General features: G+C 49.8%; 3 protein-coding genes across 3 annotated transcripts, besides 6 other annotated features; all 3 read left to right on the top strand.

The window, feature by feature from the left end:
* Window positions 1–194: 194 nt before the first annotated feature.
* Window positions 195–232: a microsatellite.
* Window positions 233–1,383: 1,151 nt separating this feature from the next.
* Window positions 1,384–1,406: a microsatellite.
* Window positions 1,407–2,849: 1,443 nt separating this feature from the next.
* Window positions 2,850–2,878: a microsatellite.
* A 2,413-nt stretch (window positions 2,879–5,291) lies between these two features.
* Window positions 5,292–5,314: a microsatellite.
* Window positions 5,315–6,341: 1,027 nt separating this feature from the next.
* Window positions 6,342–6,378: a microsatellite.
* Window positions 6,343–6,378: a microsatellite.
* A 1,237-nt stretch (window positions 6,379–7,615) lies between these two features.
* ACLA_002120 (Zn(II)2Cys6 transcription factor) lies at window positions 7,616–10,666 on the top strand (the record flags this gene model as incomplete). Its single annotated transcript, XM_001276226.1, has 3 exons — window positions 7,616–8,583; window positions 8,662–9,586; window positions 9,644–10,666. 3 exons carry the CDS (start codon window positions 7,616–7,618, stop codon window positions 10,664–10,666), a joined length of 2,916 nt encoding a protein of 971 aa, XP_001276227.1.
* Window positions 10,667–11,555: 889 nt separating this feature from the next.
* On the top strand, window positions 11,556–14,080 carry ACLA_002110 (J domain-containing protein; the record flags this gene model as incomplete). The annotated part of the gene is made up of 4 exons (XM_001276225.1): window positions 11,556–12,038; window positions 12,123–12,461; window positions 12,526–13,872; window positions 13,925–14,080. 4 exons carry the CDS (start codon window positions 11,556–11,558, stop codon window positions 14,078–14,080), a joined length of 2,325 nt encoding a protein of 774 aa, XP_001276226.1.
* Window positions 14,081–14,797: 717 nt separating this feature from the next.
* ACLA_002100 (SKIP/SNW domain-containing protein) lies at window positions 14,798–16,726 on the top strand (the record flags this gene model as incomplete). The annotated part of the gene is made up of 3 exons (XM_001276224.1): window positions 14,798–14,944; window positions 15,028–16,452; window positions 16,562–16,726. The coding sequence occupies 3 exons, from the start codon at window positions 14,798–14,800 to the stop codon at window positions 16,724–16,726; spliced, it is 1,737 nt and encodes a 578-aa protein (XP_001276225.1).
* Between the last annotated feature and the right edge of the window lie 3,167 nt (window positions 16,727–19,893).

Genomic DNA, 19,893 nt, shown 5'->3' with positions numbered 1-19,893 from the left:
AGCTGAGCTGAGTCTGATCAATAATCCCACCGTTTTAATGGGCTTGTGCTCCCCAATGACCCAGGTATACTATATCAACTATGCATCTCCTCCGTCTGTGCTCTTCCCGCGCAACCCCCTCTCTTTTCCTTCTTGCGTCCGGTTTCCGTTGTCCGTGTCCCGGTCAGGGTAGAGCACGATGGGAAAGGGATTCAAAAAGGCAAGAAAAGAAAAGAAAGAGGAAAAAAAAAGAGTCCCTAGTGACGGATAGAGGCTAGGCTTGGGCTTGCTGGCGAGGCATGAGGGCTTACTGTAAGAAGTATGCATGATCTATTTAGTGAGTTTAGTCTCACGGGCCACAGGACGCCTCGCCCCAAGAGGATGTGGGTGTTGAATGCTATCTTTGCTAATGGCCATGTTCTTGCTGGCTCCGGGTAAATTGCTCTCCTCGAAGGTTGCTTTTTCTCTGAAGGGAATAAGAAGGTTGTCACGATGATGCAGACACCATACAGCGTAGACTATACGGAGTAGGTAGGTAGATAACTTAGCTACGTAGGCTTTACGGTGGATATAAATTGCAAGCTGCAAAGGTCACGGAGCTGGATGGAGCTAATGAGAGGTCGATGTGTGTTATATTGAATTTAATATCGGCGGTGCAGGGGGAGAAGAAAAAAAAAGGGAAGGCTTCTGATTGTGTGTGGATGGCCGAGGATCAGGATCTAGGCTGCACTGCACAGATTCAGAGGATTTGCTGGGAAGCCAATCCGTCATGACCGGACGACCTGACGAGTTTCGACGAAGGCCGATGGGAATCATGACAGCCAGATCGGAGTGATCAGCTCGAGATGCCAAGTTGGACCCCGTTTCAGAGTTTGTGCTGTTCGGTTGTCAACCTGCGTAGTTAATAGTTATACGTGGATTAACTCGAATCCTGGGGCCGAACCTTGCACGGGAAACACAGACTTGTCGATCGTGAGACCGGCGACGGCCATACAAAACACAGTCTCGCTCAACGCCCTCGGGGTCTAATCTTTGTCCGCGATTCCGGGCAACAGCTAGTCGACGCGCTGAAAATGAGAGGCAGTTGAAAGTTGGAACTTGCAATCTCCTCGGACAGGGTGCTGCGGACTTCGGACGGCTGCTTCGCATGGATGTGCAATCGTTTGCTTTCAGTCTCGGTTCGGTTTGGGTCGTCGATCAGAGTCACAGCGCCGGTCTGATCTAAATGATACCGGGGGTGCTACTTAGTTTGAGATCTCTCCGTGTCAATCCTCCACCATGAGGTAGTGGAAAATTTCCCTTTTGGGCACAGATCAGATTCACATGCAGGCCCCGACAAGAATGAAGGAAAGTTTGAGTTGAGAACGGGTTCCGTCCTCTTCTTCTTCATCTTCTTCTCCCGTGTTTTTTTTTTTTTTTTTTTTTTTACTAAGGTTTGTTTGTCCTACAGGGATAGAGACTGGGTTTGAGCTATGGGGTACCGATGCTCGAATCTAGCTTTGGCAAATGCTTCCCAGAGTATTGCTGTAAGTACTGGGGATGGAATCAAAAGCCGTTCAACAACGGTAAACGGTAACTGCAGTAATCAAGACCGGGAGGGGACACGGTGTCAAGCCGATGGGATATGGGATTCAAGAACTCCGTACCAAGATCGCCTAGTAGTACGGAGTAGTAGTAAGACAACTCTTAAACTTAACACGGAGCAAGCACCAAGGACTTCATCCGCCGTCGGGATTTTCGGGAAATGATGATCGATCAACCGCCATCAGATCATGGAGCAACCCAAAAAGGACCAACGAGGCAACGACCAAAGCGGGATTAGGATTAGGATTAGATAGGGATCGGGGCACACGGCCCCTGGACTTGGACCCGTTAGGAGTAGGACAAACCGACAAAGGTGGGAAAAGGTTCGCTTTCCCTGTCAGGAATGGGCCGATGCACCTTTAGTGTGCAGTATGCAGACCCTGACCGATGGTAAACAACGCTCTAGCATAGCTAGGAGACTAGTTAGCATCTGGCTACGATGCGCGGACCTTCGTGTCTCGAAGTCCAGAGAGACCCCTGGATCATATGCGTCGGGCTTAATATGGTGATGCTTTACGCAGAAGAGTACGGAATCCAAGATCGGATGTAATAAAGTGGATTTCAGAGTTGCTGGGCTAACGGTAATGCCTTCCATTGCGGTTAATCGAGCCGAGGATCAGACATATGCACATATGCATGCGTGTTTCGATGACGGTGACGATGGGTTAGTCAATCAATTCTTGGTCGCCCTTCGGCTGTGGACTCCGTATAGTATGTAGGTAGCTATCATTTCTGGTCTAGAGGAACTAAAATAAGAGGTAATTTGTGCTGTACGAAGATCTGTCCGAAATAAAACTCTGCAATCCATTCGCCATGACTCGGGCACACGTGTGAGAGCTGATCTCATGCTACTTTACCGAGTCCTCTGCAATGTTACCTAGGCATCTCAGATGCGCCTGAATTCGGTTAACCTTGATTGCATTTGCATATGTCGATGGTCACAAGAGCTACGCTTGACGAGGCAATTGAATGTCACCCTTAGCTGCAATGGTATATTGGTCATGGATGCTCAAACTCAAAGCCTCAATTATAGACAGGGTATATCTGCCCGGTCTCGTGTAGTCTCGCTCGGTTAGACGATGATCTAGTCCCCATTCACCAAGCCTGGACTGTACTAGACTGACAACAACCGTCGGCATCGGTTTAGTTCACTTTTGGGGGTTTTACTTTTAGGTTTCAAAACTTAATCATCCACTGCTGAGTAGTCTAGTAGTAGATAGATAGCAGGTAGTTAATGAGTCTTCTCTTCTGCTTTGAGAGTTCAGACCTCCTCAATACTCCGTGGTTCTACGGAGTATATTTCTACGGAGTATATCTCCATGACTCCACCCGTTCACCGAGGTGGCTGGCGGCGGATCGATGTTTTGCCTTGATGGTGGAGGAGCTGAGGTTCTTCCTTCTTACCCTCTGTTTGACTTTGATAACAAGAGATATTGCGTGATTTATCTTAACTTTAGGAATTATATTAGTCTGCATGGCGTAGGCTCCGATCATTATCTCGTAGTGATAAACAAAGAATCCTCCGGCCGAGGAAGCGGAAGATTGTACAACTCCGTGGAATACTACTACTACTACCAAGTAATCAGTAGTAGTACTACCTAGGTCCTAGGTCCAGCGCTCAGGAGACCGGCTTGGAAGTTTCAGTCAACACATGTCTCATACCATCGGGGCCGCTAATGGTCCTATCGGAGTAGAACCAGAGAAAAATTGAGATGATCATTCCGGAGTACTTTATGGGTTTTGCGACTTATATTGCAATATCAAGGGGAGTCGTTAGTAGTAGTGCCGACGGTGGAGTTATCCACATGTGTTGACAACTTGACACCAAGAAAATCGTCCTCGCAGGCTCTCCCCGGCTCCTAGCCTCCCTTCCAATGTCGTCGGCCAAATTCGTCACTGATTCGTCCGACTATCTGGTACATACTACTCGGTAGCGCGGATGACAAGAAACTACCATGCCGAATGACTCGCTCAACGCTCGACCAGATCTCAATTTCGCCTATTCTTTACTATTTGGTGTATGGCCGTGATCGTCTCCGTCTGTTTGAAAATCTTTCCCTCGGCATTTTGTTTGGAACGAACTGGATCTGGTGAGCTAAATGGCGCCAAAGAATGGAATGGCTAACGGGTTACGGGCGGCGACCATTTATCCAGTCATCGGCAGATGAGTTGATTTTTATATATATATATTTTAGAGTTTGACTCAAGGCGCAACTTCAAGAGTTCGCTTGTCTCTTGTAGATAGATATTCCGTAGTGGGTAGCTGCGGATATTTGCAACCGAGACCATTGCTCCAGGTAGCCACTCGGTGAAAATTGAGAAGATCATAGGACAGGGATTTTAAGTATCCGTCTGATTGATTCTCATAGGAGAAAGAGAGAGGGGGAAAAAAAAGCAGACAATAATTCACAGACAAATAAATCAAAGATTAGGCGAGGACTTGTACCGGAAATTTCGAGTATCACTCACCATCATGACGGACGGCATGCAGATTGGATCGCCATGACCTTTAAAGTTGAGAGTTGAGACATGGGCATTCTCCGGGATTCATCCCCGTTGACCGTGAGCATCGAAAAATGACCCAAAGGAGTAACTTGGGGCTAAGATTGATGGAAGAATTGAAGGCCTGAGGCAACTGGTAAGACCCCAAGGGCTCCGCTTCAGTCTCACTGTCTTGCAGTCTGGCTCTGTTGCGCACATGCACTGTTGCTCTGTGCTCAGTTTGGAGTCTTGGAGGTTATCCACTTGGGGGCATGGTGGATTCGGTGGACTGCGAGTCTGCGAGGTATTTCACCGAATGGCTGATCTGGAGGAGCTCTGGGTCCAGTCTAAAGATAAGCCCTAGCTAAGGCTGGGAACGCCCAGGATAGGATGATTTGCCCGAAGAGCCTGAGCGTTTCCATGGGTTCCATGATTTTGATCTTTCCATCATCGCCTCCATCATCTCAATTCTGAGGAACGCCGTCGGACCATCCAGTGATTCGAGTCCTAATATCCGGCCGAAACACATTTAAGGAATGGATCCTTGATGTGAATGGCTTGATCTGGATCGGTTGATGGAGTTGAGAGATTCGGATCATGTCATAGATACTCCGTGGCCCAGAAGATGTCAGGAGTCAGAACTCAGTTAGACTTAAGAGCACTTTTTGGGTTCATCGATTAGCTAGTCGAAACTCGAGTCCTGAAAACAATGGAGGTTGAGCAAAAGCCGGCAGTAAGAACAAAGTTATGTTCAAATGCCGTCCCGAGGGACCTGACATAAGAGTTTCCACCTCCATTGGAAGATTGAAGGATTGCTTAGAGGATATAAACGAGGATCGAGAAACCGGAGTTGCTAACTTGGGAGATGAAGAACTGGAACTTGCTCCTTTACACTACTATGTCAGTAGTCAGTATAGAACCGAAATTGCTCCTAAAGTACTGCACATATACAATGGAGTTTGCAGATCAGAGCCAAATTCTGCGTCAGAAATCTATAACAACAATAATCACAAGTTTCCCGAATTCCCGAATATCAGAATCGCTCACACACAAGTACGGAGTAGGGATCTCGTCAAGGCTAAATTATGGATCCCCCTTCAGATGTGTACCAGTTCCAGTAAGTAGACTAAGACAAATGGCAGAACTTTACATGCTCCAAGATCTATCAGATATTGATTGCATGATCAAGATGCAGAATTGTCAATCGGTTATCCTCTTTTTAGTAGTATAAATTTGGGGATTCTACCTTTTTTTTTTTTTTTTTTTTTTTCAATGCGAGGAAATACCAGTGCTCAAAGGTTCGATACTTCAGCCTGATGAAGTACACGTAGTATTTGTCACTGCACAATAGAAGACTCTACCAGGAATCAGGTCAGCAGCCAAGTATAGGTATAGGAATCCTTCTTGACTTGGATCACCCTTTTCAAGCAAAGTAGAAGTCAATCAAGCAAAGAGCCACAGATCGTAATAAGCCGCCATCATAATAATAGGAGCTGTTAACCCTCCTTGACTAACCGAAATCTCACATACCTAGGTACCCTCCTACTGTACAGTAACTATGATACGGATTATGTATTTCAAATCGGTGAGGATAATATGGATTGGATACTAATTTTGTCCTTTTTATTACTACTATACACATGATCACCTTCTACTCGTATTATATTCGTTCTTCCTATCATTGATTGTATAACTCTTTCTCTCATCCATCCTACCTATTCTCTCTTCTTCAACCCCTTCATCCAACTACTCTGGTCCGTCGATCTCATCTCTCCTCCTCTCCCTCCCCCCGTTGACTTCCTTGTTTTCTTATTATACTATATTTTCAAGGCCCCCCCTTGGTCCATACTAAACTGCCCCAAAGACCCCTCCACCTCCCGTTCGTTTGTCTACTCCGCTCCCTCCCCTGCTCGCCTACAGGGGGACCCTGTACAAGTGCAGGCTCTCGAAGCGTTAACAGACAGCCTTCCCGAGCCACTACGTCTGTTACGTCCACAACATCCCACCCTTCCCTGTAGCAAATCATCCTTTGACTCGTTCCCATCGAGATCTACCGCGGAGACACTATTTCTTTCCGACCTAGGGGCTCCTTACCTTTTTTAAGTGGTAGTAATCTTCCGCCCCAACCCAAGGCAGTCTAGCGACTGAGCGTGCCTGTGAGCGGCTCTCGGGCGTCAACGGCTTTGGCTCTCTTGGGAAGATCTGTCAAGACGACCGGGAAAATTGAGGGTCAACCCAGAAAAAAAGACGGAAAAGAAGATAATCAAAAGGAAACAAAAAAAAAGAAAAAAAGAAAAACACACACACACACACACACACACACACACACACACAGAGTACCAACACTCTGGTCCTCTCGGCCGTGGTGTGCTCTCTGTCATCTCTCTCGTTTAGTGTCCTACTTGGGTACGGAGTCTACCCTATCATCGACAAACGACCCTTCCCTTCCTTTGACAAGGCCTAGTCTGACTTGCTTGTTGTGTGGTGTCCTTTTTCCCTCTCTCTCTTTTTCATTTATTTATTTATTATATTTTCCCATTCGTTTTTCTCTGGCCTTTTGGTGAGACCCCTGCCTTCGGCTGCAGCTGGGCAACGCTTCCTTCAAACTACCACTTTGCCTAGAAGAACCGTCCCCTGGGTTGACTATTGCTTCGGTGGTGACCTGCGTACGATCCGGACCAAAGTAATCTGGCCCACAGTCCAACAGATATCCTCAGGCTTCAACGGAACCACTGTTCAGAGCTCCGGACGATCAACGGAGATTCTGCAGCAACCCTGGCATGGAGGAGACGTTTCGTCAGAAGGAAGTTTCAGAGCCGTTTGTGCCTTGATAATGGTCGTTTAGTTGCATCTGTTCCCTCGTGCTTCTTCCAGTCCCACCTGCCAGCGTGTGTATGTGGAAATTTTAATCGGAGCCCTCGTGGCGCAGACTCGGCTCTATAGACGCAGTGTCATCGTTTCCCCTGTCTTGGAGAGTTAATTAGTCCTACGCTGCAAAGTGCCTCGTTCACAAGAGGTTTGATCTCAACCAATCCCTGACAGACTACTGTGTCGCATAGCATAAAGAGTCCTGACGCTCGAGAATCGGGGTTGTGTGAGAAGGATATTGTATCCTTTTCACTTCAAACCTCGTGCTTACCAACTTCGCCTCCCTTCTCACTTCTCCTTTACTTCTTCAGCTTTGAAGTAAGAACAGAAGTGGAAAAGAGGTGGCTGGGAGCAAGTTGGACTCGCCTGTTGTGTCCTAAACTCGGCGCTATCATCGATCTCTCGCTGCCCCATTCTACTCCTCAGACGTCATTGCCATTCTTCTTGATCCTCATGAGATTTTCCTTCCTCATCACTCGCTATACTGACTCCGGGATTGTGGATCGCATCGGAGCTCGATTCCCAAAGTCCTTTGCCCTTTAAGACGGTCTGGACTGAAGCCAAAATCCGCCATTCCTTTCTCTGTGCCTCTACCCCGCCCACAGAAACAAGGGGATTCGAAACACTTGGGCATTCCATGTTATTCGACAACCTATATACCGCCTCACTACTTTGAAGATCAACTTTCGTTTGTTAGACCGTCATGTCGACCTACTATGTGGGACCATTCGGGCGTATGTTACCTAGTACCGATTGTCCATCTCCGGAACCAGAACCAGTTCGTCCAGCTAACGTGCCAGTATCTGGAAACCATCCATACCAGCTTCCCCCGCCTCGGACATTGGAATCTTTGCAGTTTGGAACGGATCCATTTCTGCATCAGCGAAGCGACGAAGAAAAAGGAGACTCTGGAGTGCGCTCTAATGCACCTGGACGCCAGTCCGGTGTGAACGAACAGCTGCCTTCTGTGAGCGAGCTGCTGACTCCATCTGCTCGTTCAAGCCAATCATCATCACCACATCGCCAGCATCTCTTTGGCTGGTACACACCTGACGGGGAGGGCAGTAACGCTGGAAGAATTTCCCATCACGCTACCCACCATGATATCAATGCTGGTCCTCGAACACCCCAGAGTGGAATTAACGGCAGGCCTGAAAGCCATGTTGAATCATTTTCGAGACCAACAACCGCAAATCTGCCTCCACTATCTCAACTGTCCATGTTCTCGGCTGCCAACGAGCTTCGCGTGCACACGGCATCCCGTGCCGATGTCCCTTTGCAACTATCGCCCCATAGTGTCTTTCCAACTCAAGGCTACATGAATCATGAAAAGGAAAGCAGGGAGGATGACTCCTCACCGATCGCCAACGAATTTGGAAGTGCAGCTGGAAGCCGACCCCAGTCGGCGAAGGTCCGTCCACATGTGGTTGATGAACGATATATAGAGGGCGAAGGCTGGTGCTATATCTATGCTGATGGGTCCCACTGCCCCAAGACAATTGACGGCGTGCCTGTGAACGCAAACTGGGGTGTCACCAAGGCTGGGAAACCGCGAAAACGGCTCGCTCAGGCTTGTCTAACCTGCAGAGAAAAGAAGATCAAGTGCCAGCCGAATCTACCCAAGTGTGACCAGTGCCAGAAGTCGGGAAGGGATTGTAGATTTGAGAGTGCGTAAGTACTTTTGTGCCAGGCACCAGAAGCCTTCGGTGGCGTGTGGGAATTCTAGTGCTGATTTTAAGGCCTGCCTAGACCTCGTGGTAACCGCGCAGGAGCGAAAGCGTCTCCGCATTCGACGAGACACGATTCGAGAGACAGCTCCTCCTCTGCGACCCATAATCCTTCAAACTCTTCCGGTTCGATCTACTCCATTGTCCGAGCTTCCGAAAGCGCCACGTCCCTCCCTGGCACCAACTCCCAGTCTCCCGTATCCGATGCATCTATGCTCACATCCCCTGCGATAAACACCCCCCAGGAGAGCGGCGTCGATTCAGATCATCTGAGCAGGATGAGATTGCATAGTCTTGGTAGAATCTCTATGGGCGCCGAGGAGCTGTCGGGACGATCAGTAGAGGGCATTTCAGCCCGCGTGGCTCCTGACTACACAGATATTCTTATGGAGATGAAGGACCTAGATCCGCAGGACCCTCTTGCCCATGAATGGAACACGGACCCCTTTGAGACTGACGCTGAGCTCACCACTCACTATATTGAGAGCTACTTCACGCACGTGAACGATAGCTTGTACTACATTCTCCCCCGAAGACGTTTTCTACTCTGGTTAAGATCGTGCCACACGAAGTCTCTAGAAGATAACATGCTCCTTTATTCGATGATGTCTCTGGGTGCTGTCTTTTCCGACCGACCTGACAGACTCACGGCCATGAGGAGGGTTTCACGCACGGCCCGTTACGCTGTGGAACATAGTCGCCATAATCCTTCGTTGCAGCTCGCCCAAGCACTAATAATTATGAGTCTTTGGTATTATGCCATTGGCGCTTTAGAGAAATCCTGGGATGCTGTGGGTGCCGCAGTGCGAACGGTCTGCGGGTTGCGGTATAATGTTGAATCGGGAGGGGTTATCGTGGACCAGAGTCGGGTCTGCGAATACGGACTACATCCCCAAGCCTTGATTGAATGTCGTCGTCGGACGTTTTGGGTTGCATTCCTAATGGATGTAAGTATCTGATGCCCTGTATTCTCTGGCGAAAAATTGACTGACCACCTTGCCTAGCGTCTTTCATGTCTCTATTCACCAACTTCTGCATTCATTCCCCCGCAGACGGCTTATATCAGGTTGCCTTGCCGAGAAGAAATCTTCGAGGCGCAGCAATATACAACCGTGCCCTATTTTCAGGACTTCCTTAACCAACCTTTCGTGACAACGGAAGATGATGCTTCCAGACCGAGCGCCATGGCACTTTTGGTGGAGATAACTTCTCTTTGGGGAGAAGTGTCTGACCACGTTTTCCGGCTATCTTTGCTACCCGTCGAGTCGTCCAGCACTGCTTTTGAAAAGTTGTATACCACAATTGTCGGTCGTGCAGATGCATGGGCCGCCAGGCTCCCAGAACATCTCAGGTTCACTGCTCGAAATTTGGAGAGGAGTCTTCAGGCGAGGAAGCTAGACGCTTTCATTGCGATACATCTTTTGTATCATGCAACGTTGATGAAGTTGCATAGACATGCCCGCTGCCAGGACCCTCGGGTGGAGAATGTGAACCGGCATGTTCGCGCAACAAGGAATCAGGCAGCCGAAATACTGCGAATTGCCCTGGCGCTGGCTCATTACACTTCCGAATTCGATCCAGCGCGAATCGTCATGGAATCGCCTTCTTCCGCTACGGCCATATTCAACCCTTTTCTGGGTTACGTGGTCCTCTCTGCGGTGGACGTCCTCACCGCCGCAGGATTGATCACTGACATGCCTGAGTGCATCAATCTGACCCGGGGCGGCCTTGAGGCCGTCAAAGAGCTGGGCCGGTTCTGGGAGAGCTCATCGTCGCTGATCTTGCTGATTGAGAGACGACTGGAAGCATTATCGGAGCTTCTTCATAGTCCAATGGACTTGGAACGCAAGGTTGCGTTTATTACGAAGAGTCAATCCTTGGACAGCTGCATCCAGAAGCAGCAGAATCCGATTGCTGAGGATCTCTTCTACGGCGCGTTGCCCCGTGAAAGGCTGTTGAGCGCACTGGGACTCGAAGACGCTTCGTTATCAGAAGCTAACGTACTTTGGATCACAGACAAGGACTAAAATGTCTTCATGCGGTCATTTACATGTTTTGCATGTGCCTTGACAATTTACAATCAAGAGCACAATACCTTGCTTCAACCCTTTCCATCTATACCCTGGGTTCATACCTCTGTTGATTTGTCGGTGGGATTCTCTTTTGCGGCATATGCGTCGCCAGTTTGCGGTGCGATATGCTTCCATTTATTAGCGAGGAGGATGATCAGTGGGTGGCTTTGTTCTGTTCATTCGCAAAGTGTATAGTAGTGATGAATTTCATTATCAGTCAGTTGTTTGACTCTAAGTCCCCTACTTGACATAAGATTATGTACGACAGCAGCAATGATCTGCTGTTCAAACCGATTCATGACACAAAACAGCAGACCATAGTCTCCTGTAGCGGATACTACAGCCAAGCCTGATGTATCGACACGCGACGGAGATCTATTTCTATAGTCAAGAGTGAAGCTGAAGGTATTGGCGGGCCGTTCGGATATCTTCAGCCTTGTAGGCCGTACTGAAAATGCAACAGTCAACAAGAGTAGGATGAGAGGTACAGCACTAGACCTCAGATCTCATATCAATCGGCCAAATTCCCAAAATTCTTTCCTCGAGAAAATAGATATATAGTGCTCAAGAGTCAAGACTGATCTCCAAGAGGAGGATACCTGAGCCGGCGCACGGAGCAATGGCCCCCCCGACCACTGCGATTTTTCTTCCCGACGTCATCGGAGCGGGAAAAGGACACCGTGCGAAACCACGAACCTCGACCACAACAAATCTAAAGCTCACTCTACGAAGCGAAATGTCCAAAGGAATCCCGATGTCTTACTGAAAACTAATCTAGGCCGCATACCTACGCGATCACCTGAGTCCCAGTCCCCCAGGTCTCCCGGACCACACTGCCCTTGCAATGCCGCTGGACGGGTATGGATGGGAACCACCCACCCACCCCTCCCTCTCGGACCTCGACGAAGCAGAATACAGCCTGCTGATGGACTACCCCGAGGAAGCCGATTACTACGCGCTGCTGGGGCTTGCGCGCGAGCCGGCGCCCACGGACGCGGAGATCCGCTCCGCGTACCGCAATCTGACGCTGAGCTTCCACCCGGACAAGCAGCCTGCGGAGCTGCGGGAGGCGGCGCAGGGCCATTTTGGGCGGATCCAGGAGGCGTATGAGACGCTGATTGATCCGCGGAAGAGGGCTGTGTATGATTTGCTGGGGGCAGAGGGGGTGCGGCGGGAGTGGGCGCGAGGTGGTGCGATAGGGATTGGTGGGGAGGCGGAGAGGCAGGTGGGCGTGAAGGCGCAGACGCCGGAGGAGTTTAGGGCGTGGTTCCTGGAGACGATGAAGAGGAGGGAGAGGAGGTTGGTGAATAGTATGGTTCAGAGTCGGGTGGGTCTCCAGTTTGTGACCTGTGGTCTTATGTCCCCGGTTGTGGTTGTTGTTTGGTTGCTGACTTGGGGGTGGATGATGTAGGGCTCATTAAGTCTTGGGATTGATGCTTCCGATATGATCTCGGTCGATGAGTATTCCGGGGATGTGTTCTTCCACGTACCCTCGCCCCAGATGTCCTCCTACGCTATTGGATACTCCTTCAGGGCACCGTTCCCCACGCCGGAAGTGCTGTTTGGTAAGGAGGAGGTTGGAGACGAAGATGAGGAGACAGAAGGCGAATCTGCTGGGCAGAAAACCTCTTCATTCTCAGACGAACCAGAGACCGAGATCTCGTTCAATGCGGGATTCTCCGGCACTCTCAAACAGAACTATCGTGAAGTCAAGCTCCAAATGCAGGATGACTCAATTGTGACCCGAGCGGTAGGTTTTATTTGTGTCTTGCGCCCTGTGTATGCCCCGGGATATCTCGCTGACGGAAGAATAGATCCCCTTGCCCTTGCTTTGTGCAGGACGAGAAATCAGCCTAGGTGCCAGCGTCAACCGGAGCTTTGGGGATGTCGCGAGTATGAAGGGCCTTCTGGGAAGACGCCCTTTTAGATTTTTGAGCAACTCGGCCGTCGCGGTGAATGCGTCGCTCTTGCCAACTCCGTTATTGCAAGCAACCCTCGGTAAAGCATTCAGCCCTATTCGTGGAACGAGACCGTTCCAAGTCAATACGAGCGCTATCATCACCAATTCCTTGCTGAAGACGCCGCCTATACTTGCAGTGCAAGTAACGAAGGGTGTCGGGGAGAGAAAGCATGCCTTCTGTTCGTGGTCTAGCGGCACCATTTTCTGGCCCCAGGTCTTCGAGGTCTTGTTCAGCCCAATCGCTCGACTGGGTGCCGATACCGACTGGCTCGTAGGCATGTCCGCTTTCACTCAAATGAGTCAATTCCAGGTGGGGCTCATCTCCACGCCAAAGCGACCACAGAAGGCCCTTGCCATGGACGATGAGGAGGATGGGGAAGAGGACGAAGAGGACGACGAAGAACTCGAGTACAGGCGCCTCCGGAAAAAGGACCATGACGAGGCAGATGTGGCCGAGTCCTGGCAGACGGTGATCACTGCCACGCCAGCTATAGCAGGCTTATCCCTGACTTATGCTCGGAACATCTTCAACGGTAAGGCGGCCAACGACCCTGTCCGTTCTGAATGGAGCTCCGAAGGCCATTATTCTCTGCCTCCGGCTATTGAACCTCGGTCTGTACGCCTGGAAATCCAAAGCACAGTGAATATCGATCTTTCCCTGGCGTGGAACATCACAGGTATGCGACAGGTGGGCAGGTTCACCCGCCTGGGTTTCGGCGTGGGCATCGAAGGAAACCGGGGCCTTGTCATGACGGCCTCGTGGAGTAGGCTTGGCCAAAGCATCAAACTCCCCGTCGCGGTCTGTCCATTCGAGAGCGCGAATGCAGATGCCGCCGCGCTTGCAGTCGTCTTCCCCTGGGTGGCCTACTGCGCCTTTGAGTTCTTGTACAACCGTCCTAGAGAGAGGCGGGCGCGTCGTCGCGCCATCGCTCGACGGCAGAAGCAATTAATGAAGTTGGTTCCGAAGAAGAGAGCGGAAAGCCAGCAAGCAATTAAACTTATGGCCGATCAGACCCAGCGTCGACAAGCGAGAGAAGAGTCGCAAGCTGGCTTGGTTATCACCAAGGCCGAGTATGGTCATTATCCTTCGTCCAAGAAAGCTAATGACAGCCCGGAAGACTCGGAGGTCGCTGATGTTACGATCCCGGTAGCTGCGTTGGTGGACCGCGGTCAATTGGTCATAACAAAGGGCACTGTCAAGGTCAGTATTATACATTGCCGGATGCCAGATCATTTACTAAAAATTCATCTAGTTTCATATCCTCGGCTTCCATGACCCTGCACCACTTCTCCCGAAGAAGCTGAAGATCTGGTATACCTATCATGGAAAGGAGCATTATGTTGAAGCCAACGACTCCGAAGGCGTTGCATGCCCAATGCGCACGCATCTACTATTTAACGAGAGCTGATCCTTATCATGACGAAGTGGTATACCTGATCCTGTACCTCTTTACTCATCACTGTTCTATACTCCTACGCCTCTTCATCCCGTCACCTCCACTTTAGCTGTATACCAGCTTGCGTCATTTTCCCGCACAAGGCTCGGGGATTCTTCTCGCCTATTCCTTTGTCTCCATACTCTTGATGGATAATAAACAACTCATCTCTCCTCTTGCATCTGAACGGGGCGAGGAGACTCGTACTTTGTTCTAGTGTTATGAGTGCATTCTATTGTAAAATAGCATACTTTTACGTTCTGGCCATAGAATCAGCATGCAGTGATACCCTGATCATTTGAGCAGAGGGTAGAAAAAAGAACAGGAGTCACGCAAGTCATCATTCCTTGACTTGCTTGGTTGTCGTAGATAGCACTCAAAATAGAAGAAGCCGACACCTTGCATCCTATAAAGACATCGAATACCACAATATCATGATGCTTCCACAAAATATTACTAAGAATATCTTTCGAAAAAGAGAATTCTTTTAGTTCATCTTCCACTCAGTTGTAGGTATTCATGCTTCGTTGAAGTATTTGGCTGCGATTTGATGATAGCTACTGCGGTTAGCGAGACGGACCATCTGCGCACTGCTGCCGTCCGCCGCCAAACGAAAAGCATCATCTTGCATCAGAAAGTTCAACCATCATACATCCCTATCCCCTCTTCATCTTGTCCCAATTTTCAACCATGGCATCCATTGCAGAGGGGCTTTTTAAATCACTACCCAAGCCGAAATACACCGGCGAGGAAGAGGAGGTGCCTCAACACGCCCAGCCTCGTGGTCCGCGAATCGTGGGCGCGGACCAGATCGATCAGAGCCAAATTGTGTTAAGGGTGAGGTCAATCCACCCCCTCTCGCAGTCTACAGCTCATTGTTAAGTACAAATGCTAATCTAATGACGTTATCCAAACCATAGAAAACAGGCCCTCCCCCTTATGGAAACCGTACAGGATGGCGTCCCCGGGCAGCTGAGGATTTTGGTGACGGTGGCGCGTTCCCCGAAATTCTCGTCGCACAGTATCCCCTCGACATGGGCCGGAAGGGCACGTCGTCGACATCGAACGCGCTCGCCGTGCAGGTCGACGCCGAGGGCAAGGTGAAATACGACGCGATCGCGCGGCGTGGCCACAGCGACAACCGCATCGTCCATGCTTCCTTCAAGGACTTGATCCCGCTTCGACAGCGGGTGGATATGGGCGAGATCTCGCTAGACCGGCCATCGGAAGAAGAGGTTGAGGCGCAGATGGAAAAGACCAAGAATGCGCTGGCGAGTCTGGTTGAGGGTGCGGTGGCGGCGCAGAAACCGAAGAACGTCAGGGGGGGTAGGAGGGCCGAGCCTACGTTTGTTCGATACACGCCGGCGAACCAGATGGGTGACACAAGCCGAAAGAACGATCGCATTATGAAGATCGTGGAGAGGCAGCAGGATCCCATGGAGCCGCCCAAGTTCAAGCACAAGAAGATCCCTCGCGGACCGCCCTCGCCACCTCCGCCCATCATGCACTCTCCGCCTCGAAAGCTTACAGCCGAAGACCAAGAGGCGTGGAAGATCCCCCCACCTGTGTCGAACTGGAAGAATCCTAAGGGTTACACAGTCCCGCTGGATAAGCGTCTTGCTGCAGATGGTCGTGGCCTACAGGATGTCTCAATCAATGATAAGTTTGCTCAGTTCGCCGAGGCCCTCTTCACGGCCGACAGACACGCTCGTGAGGAGGTGCGACTACGTGCACAGATGCAGCAGAAGCTGGCAGAAAAGGAAAAAGCCCAAAAGGAGGAGCACCTTCGCGCCCTGGCGCAGAAGGCTCGCGAGGAACGAGCCACAAGCAGCCGGCGCGATTCTCGTGCGCGCTCCCGCAGTCTCAGCCGCAGTCCTTCCGCCTACTCCTCGCGATCAGCCACGCCCAGCGGTGATGAAGATGCGGCACGGGAACGCGAGCGGCTGCGCCGCGAACGTCGCCAGGATGCTGAGCGACAGCTGCGCCAGTCTCGTATGGGCACCGAGCGTCGAATCCAGATGATGGCCCGTGAACAGAACCGTGACATCTCAGAAAAGGTGGCTCTTGGACTGGCCAAGCCCACGCAAGCATCTGAGTCCATGTGGGACTCCCGGCTCTTCAACCAGACAAGCGGCATGCATTCTGGGTTCAATGAAGACAATCCCTACGACAAGCCACTGTTCGCCGCGCAGGACGCGATCAACAGCATCTATCGGCCACGTGCTCAGGTGGACGTCGATGACGAGGAAGGCGCCGACGGTGAGATGAGCAAAATCCAGAAGACCAGTCGCTTCGAAGTACTGGGCAAGGCCAAAGAAGGTTTCCGGGGCGCAGCTGAGGCTGAGGTGAGATTGCTCCAATTTCCACCTGTTCTTACAAACATTGTTATTATTTGCAAAAGTTACAACATCAATCGAGGCTTTCAGCTGACTTTCTATTTTACTTCAACTCTAGGCTCGTGAAGGCCCCGTGCAGTTTGAGAAGGACACCACCGACCCCTTTGGCATCGACAGCATGATCGCTGATGTGACCGGGGGAGCTGGCCAGAAGCGCTACGGAATTCAAGAAGCAGAGCGTGATGACCGTGGATCGAAGCGCGCCAGGGTCGACGACGATTAAAATATGGTATTTCCCATTTGCCTCTTTTTTCTTTGATTTTTTATCTTGCGTATGGTACTGCGCCTCTGACCCGTGGAGGCCTTTATGCATTGCGGGCGTTGTAGTCTTCTTGTGTAACTATGGAATGGGACTCATGTTTTTCTTTTCTTCTCTGAACTTTTCAAATCTCATGTTGGGGTCTACGTATGTATCTCTACGTTGTGGTCATGGTGAGAGGGGGAACAGTTGATAATGTCTGCAGGATGAAGTAAGTACCTACGAAGGACAGCACGGAGTAACTACTCTACCAACTCATCTCCGCTCGCCTACAGCATGCCCCGTAGTCTAAATCTTAATTCCAACAAAGGAATAGAACATGGAGGCCTCGTGATGCATGCCCCATTTAGTCGGTAGTCGGTACTCACTCGGTAGAAAGTCGATGGTTTCGATACAATCAACGGGAAGACACTATGTCCTTCTCGCAGACAAAGCAATGAGGGGGAAGAAACTAACATAAGAAAGATAGAAAAAAGCAACGCGAGAAATTTCCCGAAGAGTTGCGCTTATCTCTGGTTTACCCCGTAGTGTCCCCCGTGAGTCCCGTTTCCCTATCTGCAGAATTGCATGAATTCCGAAAATGCTGAAAGATGAAACAAACGTACCATGTCTGTGTGGCGCCACGCTTGGTGAAAAACAAAAAAACAAAAAAAAAAAAACAGATTTGGGCAAGTAAAGCAGAGAGAGATTGGTGATCAGATCGGATATTGATGTGTAGATCCGGTAGTCAACGCGTCCATAGAGGCATTTTTCTGCCTATCTCTTGTCATGGATGAATCTCTCAGAGATGCTGCAATAACCGCATAGATCGACTCTTGCAGAGCAACTCAGCAACACCCACCTGGCACCATTGGCATCAACAGGGATGGACCGGATGATCGCCCATCAGAGTGGGTTGATTGGATAACTGGAATCCAAGCCGAAGTATGTTATGTGAGTGATATCGACATACCAGTTCGCAGGGTTCAGGACAAATGATCATCAGACTCGACAAGCCCGTGCGAGCCTGTATTTAGCTCAACCGGTGGAAGAGATACATTATTCTCATAAGCTGAGCAAGCCTGAGTTTCTGACTATAGCGCTCCAAGCGCATAAGTGAGGGGGTGAGAAATAACACACCAGCTGCGGAAACCAAAGAGACCTCGAGATTGTGCCCTTTGTGTCACAGGGGATGGCCCCTTGAAGTTGTACACAATGAATATTTGCAGTCGCATTTGCTCACTTATTCTGAACCACATCAAAGTGGTGCCATCACTATGGCATCATCTCCTAGAGGCCCATGCTGCTAGCGAAGCTCATTAATCCTCTTTTCGAGTAAAAAATTGGATTAGTGACAAGACACCTCCACCTCATTCAATAACCATATCACAGCGACTTTTTAGCCCTGGACTCCCTGAAAGTCGCACGCCCCCAGCGTTATCAGACAATCTTAGCATCTCCATCAAGTGGATGCGAGTGCCATATCAAAGGGTAATATCGTCAATGACTCTCATCTTCTCTCATCGCGAGCATTTTCGGGACTTTGGTTTAGTTTGTCCTTCTCTGTGTGATTTCTTCTAACCGTTTCTCTTTGGGCCTTGCTCGCCACATTATGCACGATTGGCGAATGTGTGTTGTGTGTGTAACGACGAATTAATCATACGCAAGCGAACGTGGTGCCTGACTAGCCACCACATAAGCCCTGCAACCGACAGGTGCGGAGATTCAATGACCACCTGCCATTTGACCTCGAGGCATCTTAACCAACTTTGTATAGCTGTCACAGTCGAACCGTGCGCCGGGGGTAAAGGGGTCAGACTGAGACCTCATAGTCATAGTCTCATAGACTCATAAACCCATGATCTTAACTTTATGAGGCTATGAGCATTAGACCTCGTATGTACCTTGGGATTGACCCCCCACCGTAGATGGTAGCGGCGCCTAGCGCGGGGTGGCGAACGAGCGTATTTGCTGGCCATGACTGATAAGCAGCTGGTGGAGACTGAAAGCTGGAGATAAAGCCTAATGAACCCATTCCAACCAGTCAGTGGAAGGGATCACGCTGCAAAAGGCATTTGGTAAAATGGTTTATAAAAGGATCATTAGGATAACAATGGAGGAACAGTGAAAGGGTTCAGCATACGGCAGAGTGGATCAGAAATATAGGTAGCAAAAGTCCCTGTGCTCGAGTGGCTTTCTTTTCGGGTTTTCATCCTTTTGTCCTCTCCATTTTCCTAAGTCGAGCCGAGTGTGTGTGAGGTGCTTCTTCAACCATACTATATTCATCCCTATTGCGCGTTAAACCATTAGCAGGAGACGAAAAGAAAGGAACAGTACAGAGAGAGAGGAAGTTGTGTGGCAGCAAAAGGACGACGAAGAAGAGCAATCCAGTGACTTGCCAGAACAGGAAAGCAGCCTTGAGTCACCTCCGGAGGACTTCGAGATACAACCTCAACTCTTCTCTCTTTTCCTTCATCTTCCACCCAGCTTGTCGTTCTACCGTCGGGAGGTTTTCTTCCATCATCCATAAGCCAACCCGTCTCATTTCAAGAGCATTGTGAGCATCGTGACCTCTCTTGCGTGCTGTCAATACGATCATTTCTCCGAGCAATGGCGTAACTCGAAACGGCCCATCAGGACAATGACGATTCAAGGCTTTGTGCCATCCAGCAAAAACAGGAGGAAAAAGAAAAGAAAACACTTTTGATGTCCACTGCATATTGTTGATGGCATTTAGGTGTTCCCTGGTCCCCATACTTATTCACTCTTCTTTCATCATTCACATCTCTTTCTCATTGTTGCCTACTCACGCCATACTATCGATCAACAATAGGCTCAGCCATCCAGCCTGGTCTCTTGATTATTTTCCTGCTTGGTTCTCACTACCTTCACATACCCTTCTTTCTGGTCTTCCTGGTCTCACATATTCCTAAATTAACTTTCACGGTCTCATCCTAAGACTGATTCACCTCTCTGTCGGGTGTTCTGAACACACAAGTGATCTTCTATTCATTTGGTGAAAGACATCAGGACTTTTGCTGCAGAGGAGAGTATATCGATAGCACTTTCTATAGTCCTAAAGGCTATGATGGAGCAGTCACTATCTCTCATTTCTGCTCAGGTCCAGTTTATGGTAAGCGTCCGTGATTCTT

This window comes from Aspergillus clavatus, genomic scaffold (genome assembly GCF_000002715.2).
Source record: "Aspergillus clavatus NRRL 1 1099423829750 genomic scaffold, whole genome shotgun sequence".
In the NCBI taxonomy this organism is placed as follows: Eukaryota; Fungi; Ascomycota; class Eurotiomycetes; order Eurotiales; family Aspergillaceae; genus Aspergillus; species Aspergillus clavatus.
The sequence above is the reverse complement of the archived record's forward strand: the minus strand, read 5'-3'. Positions and strand labels throughout refer to the sequence as shown.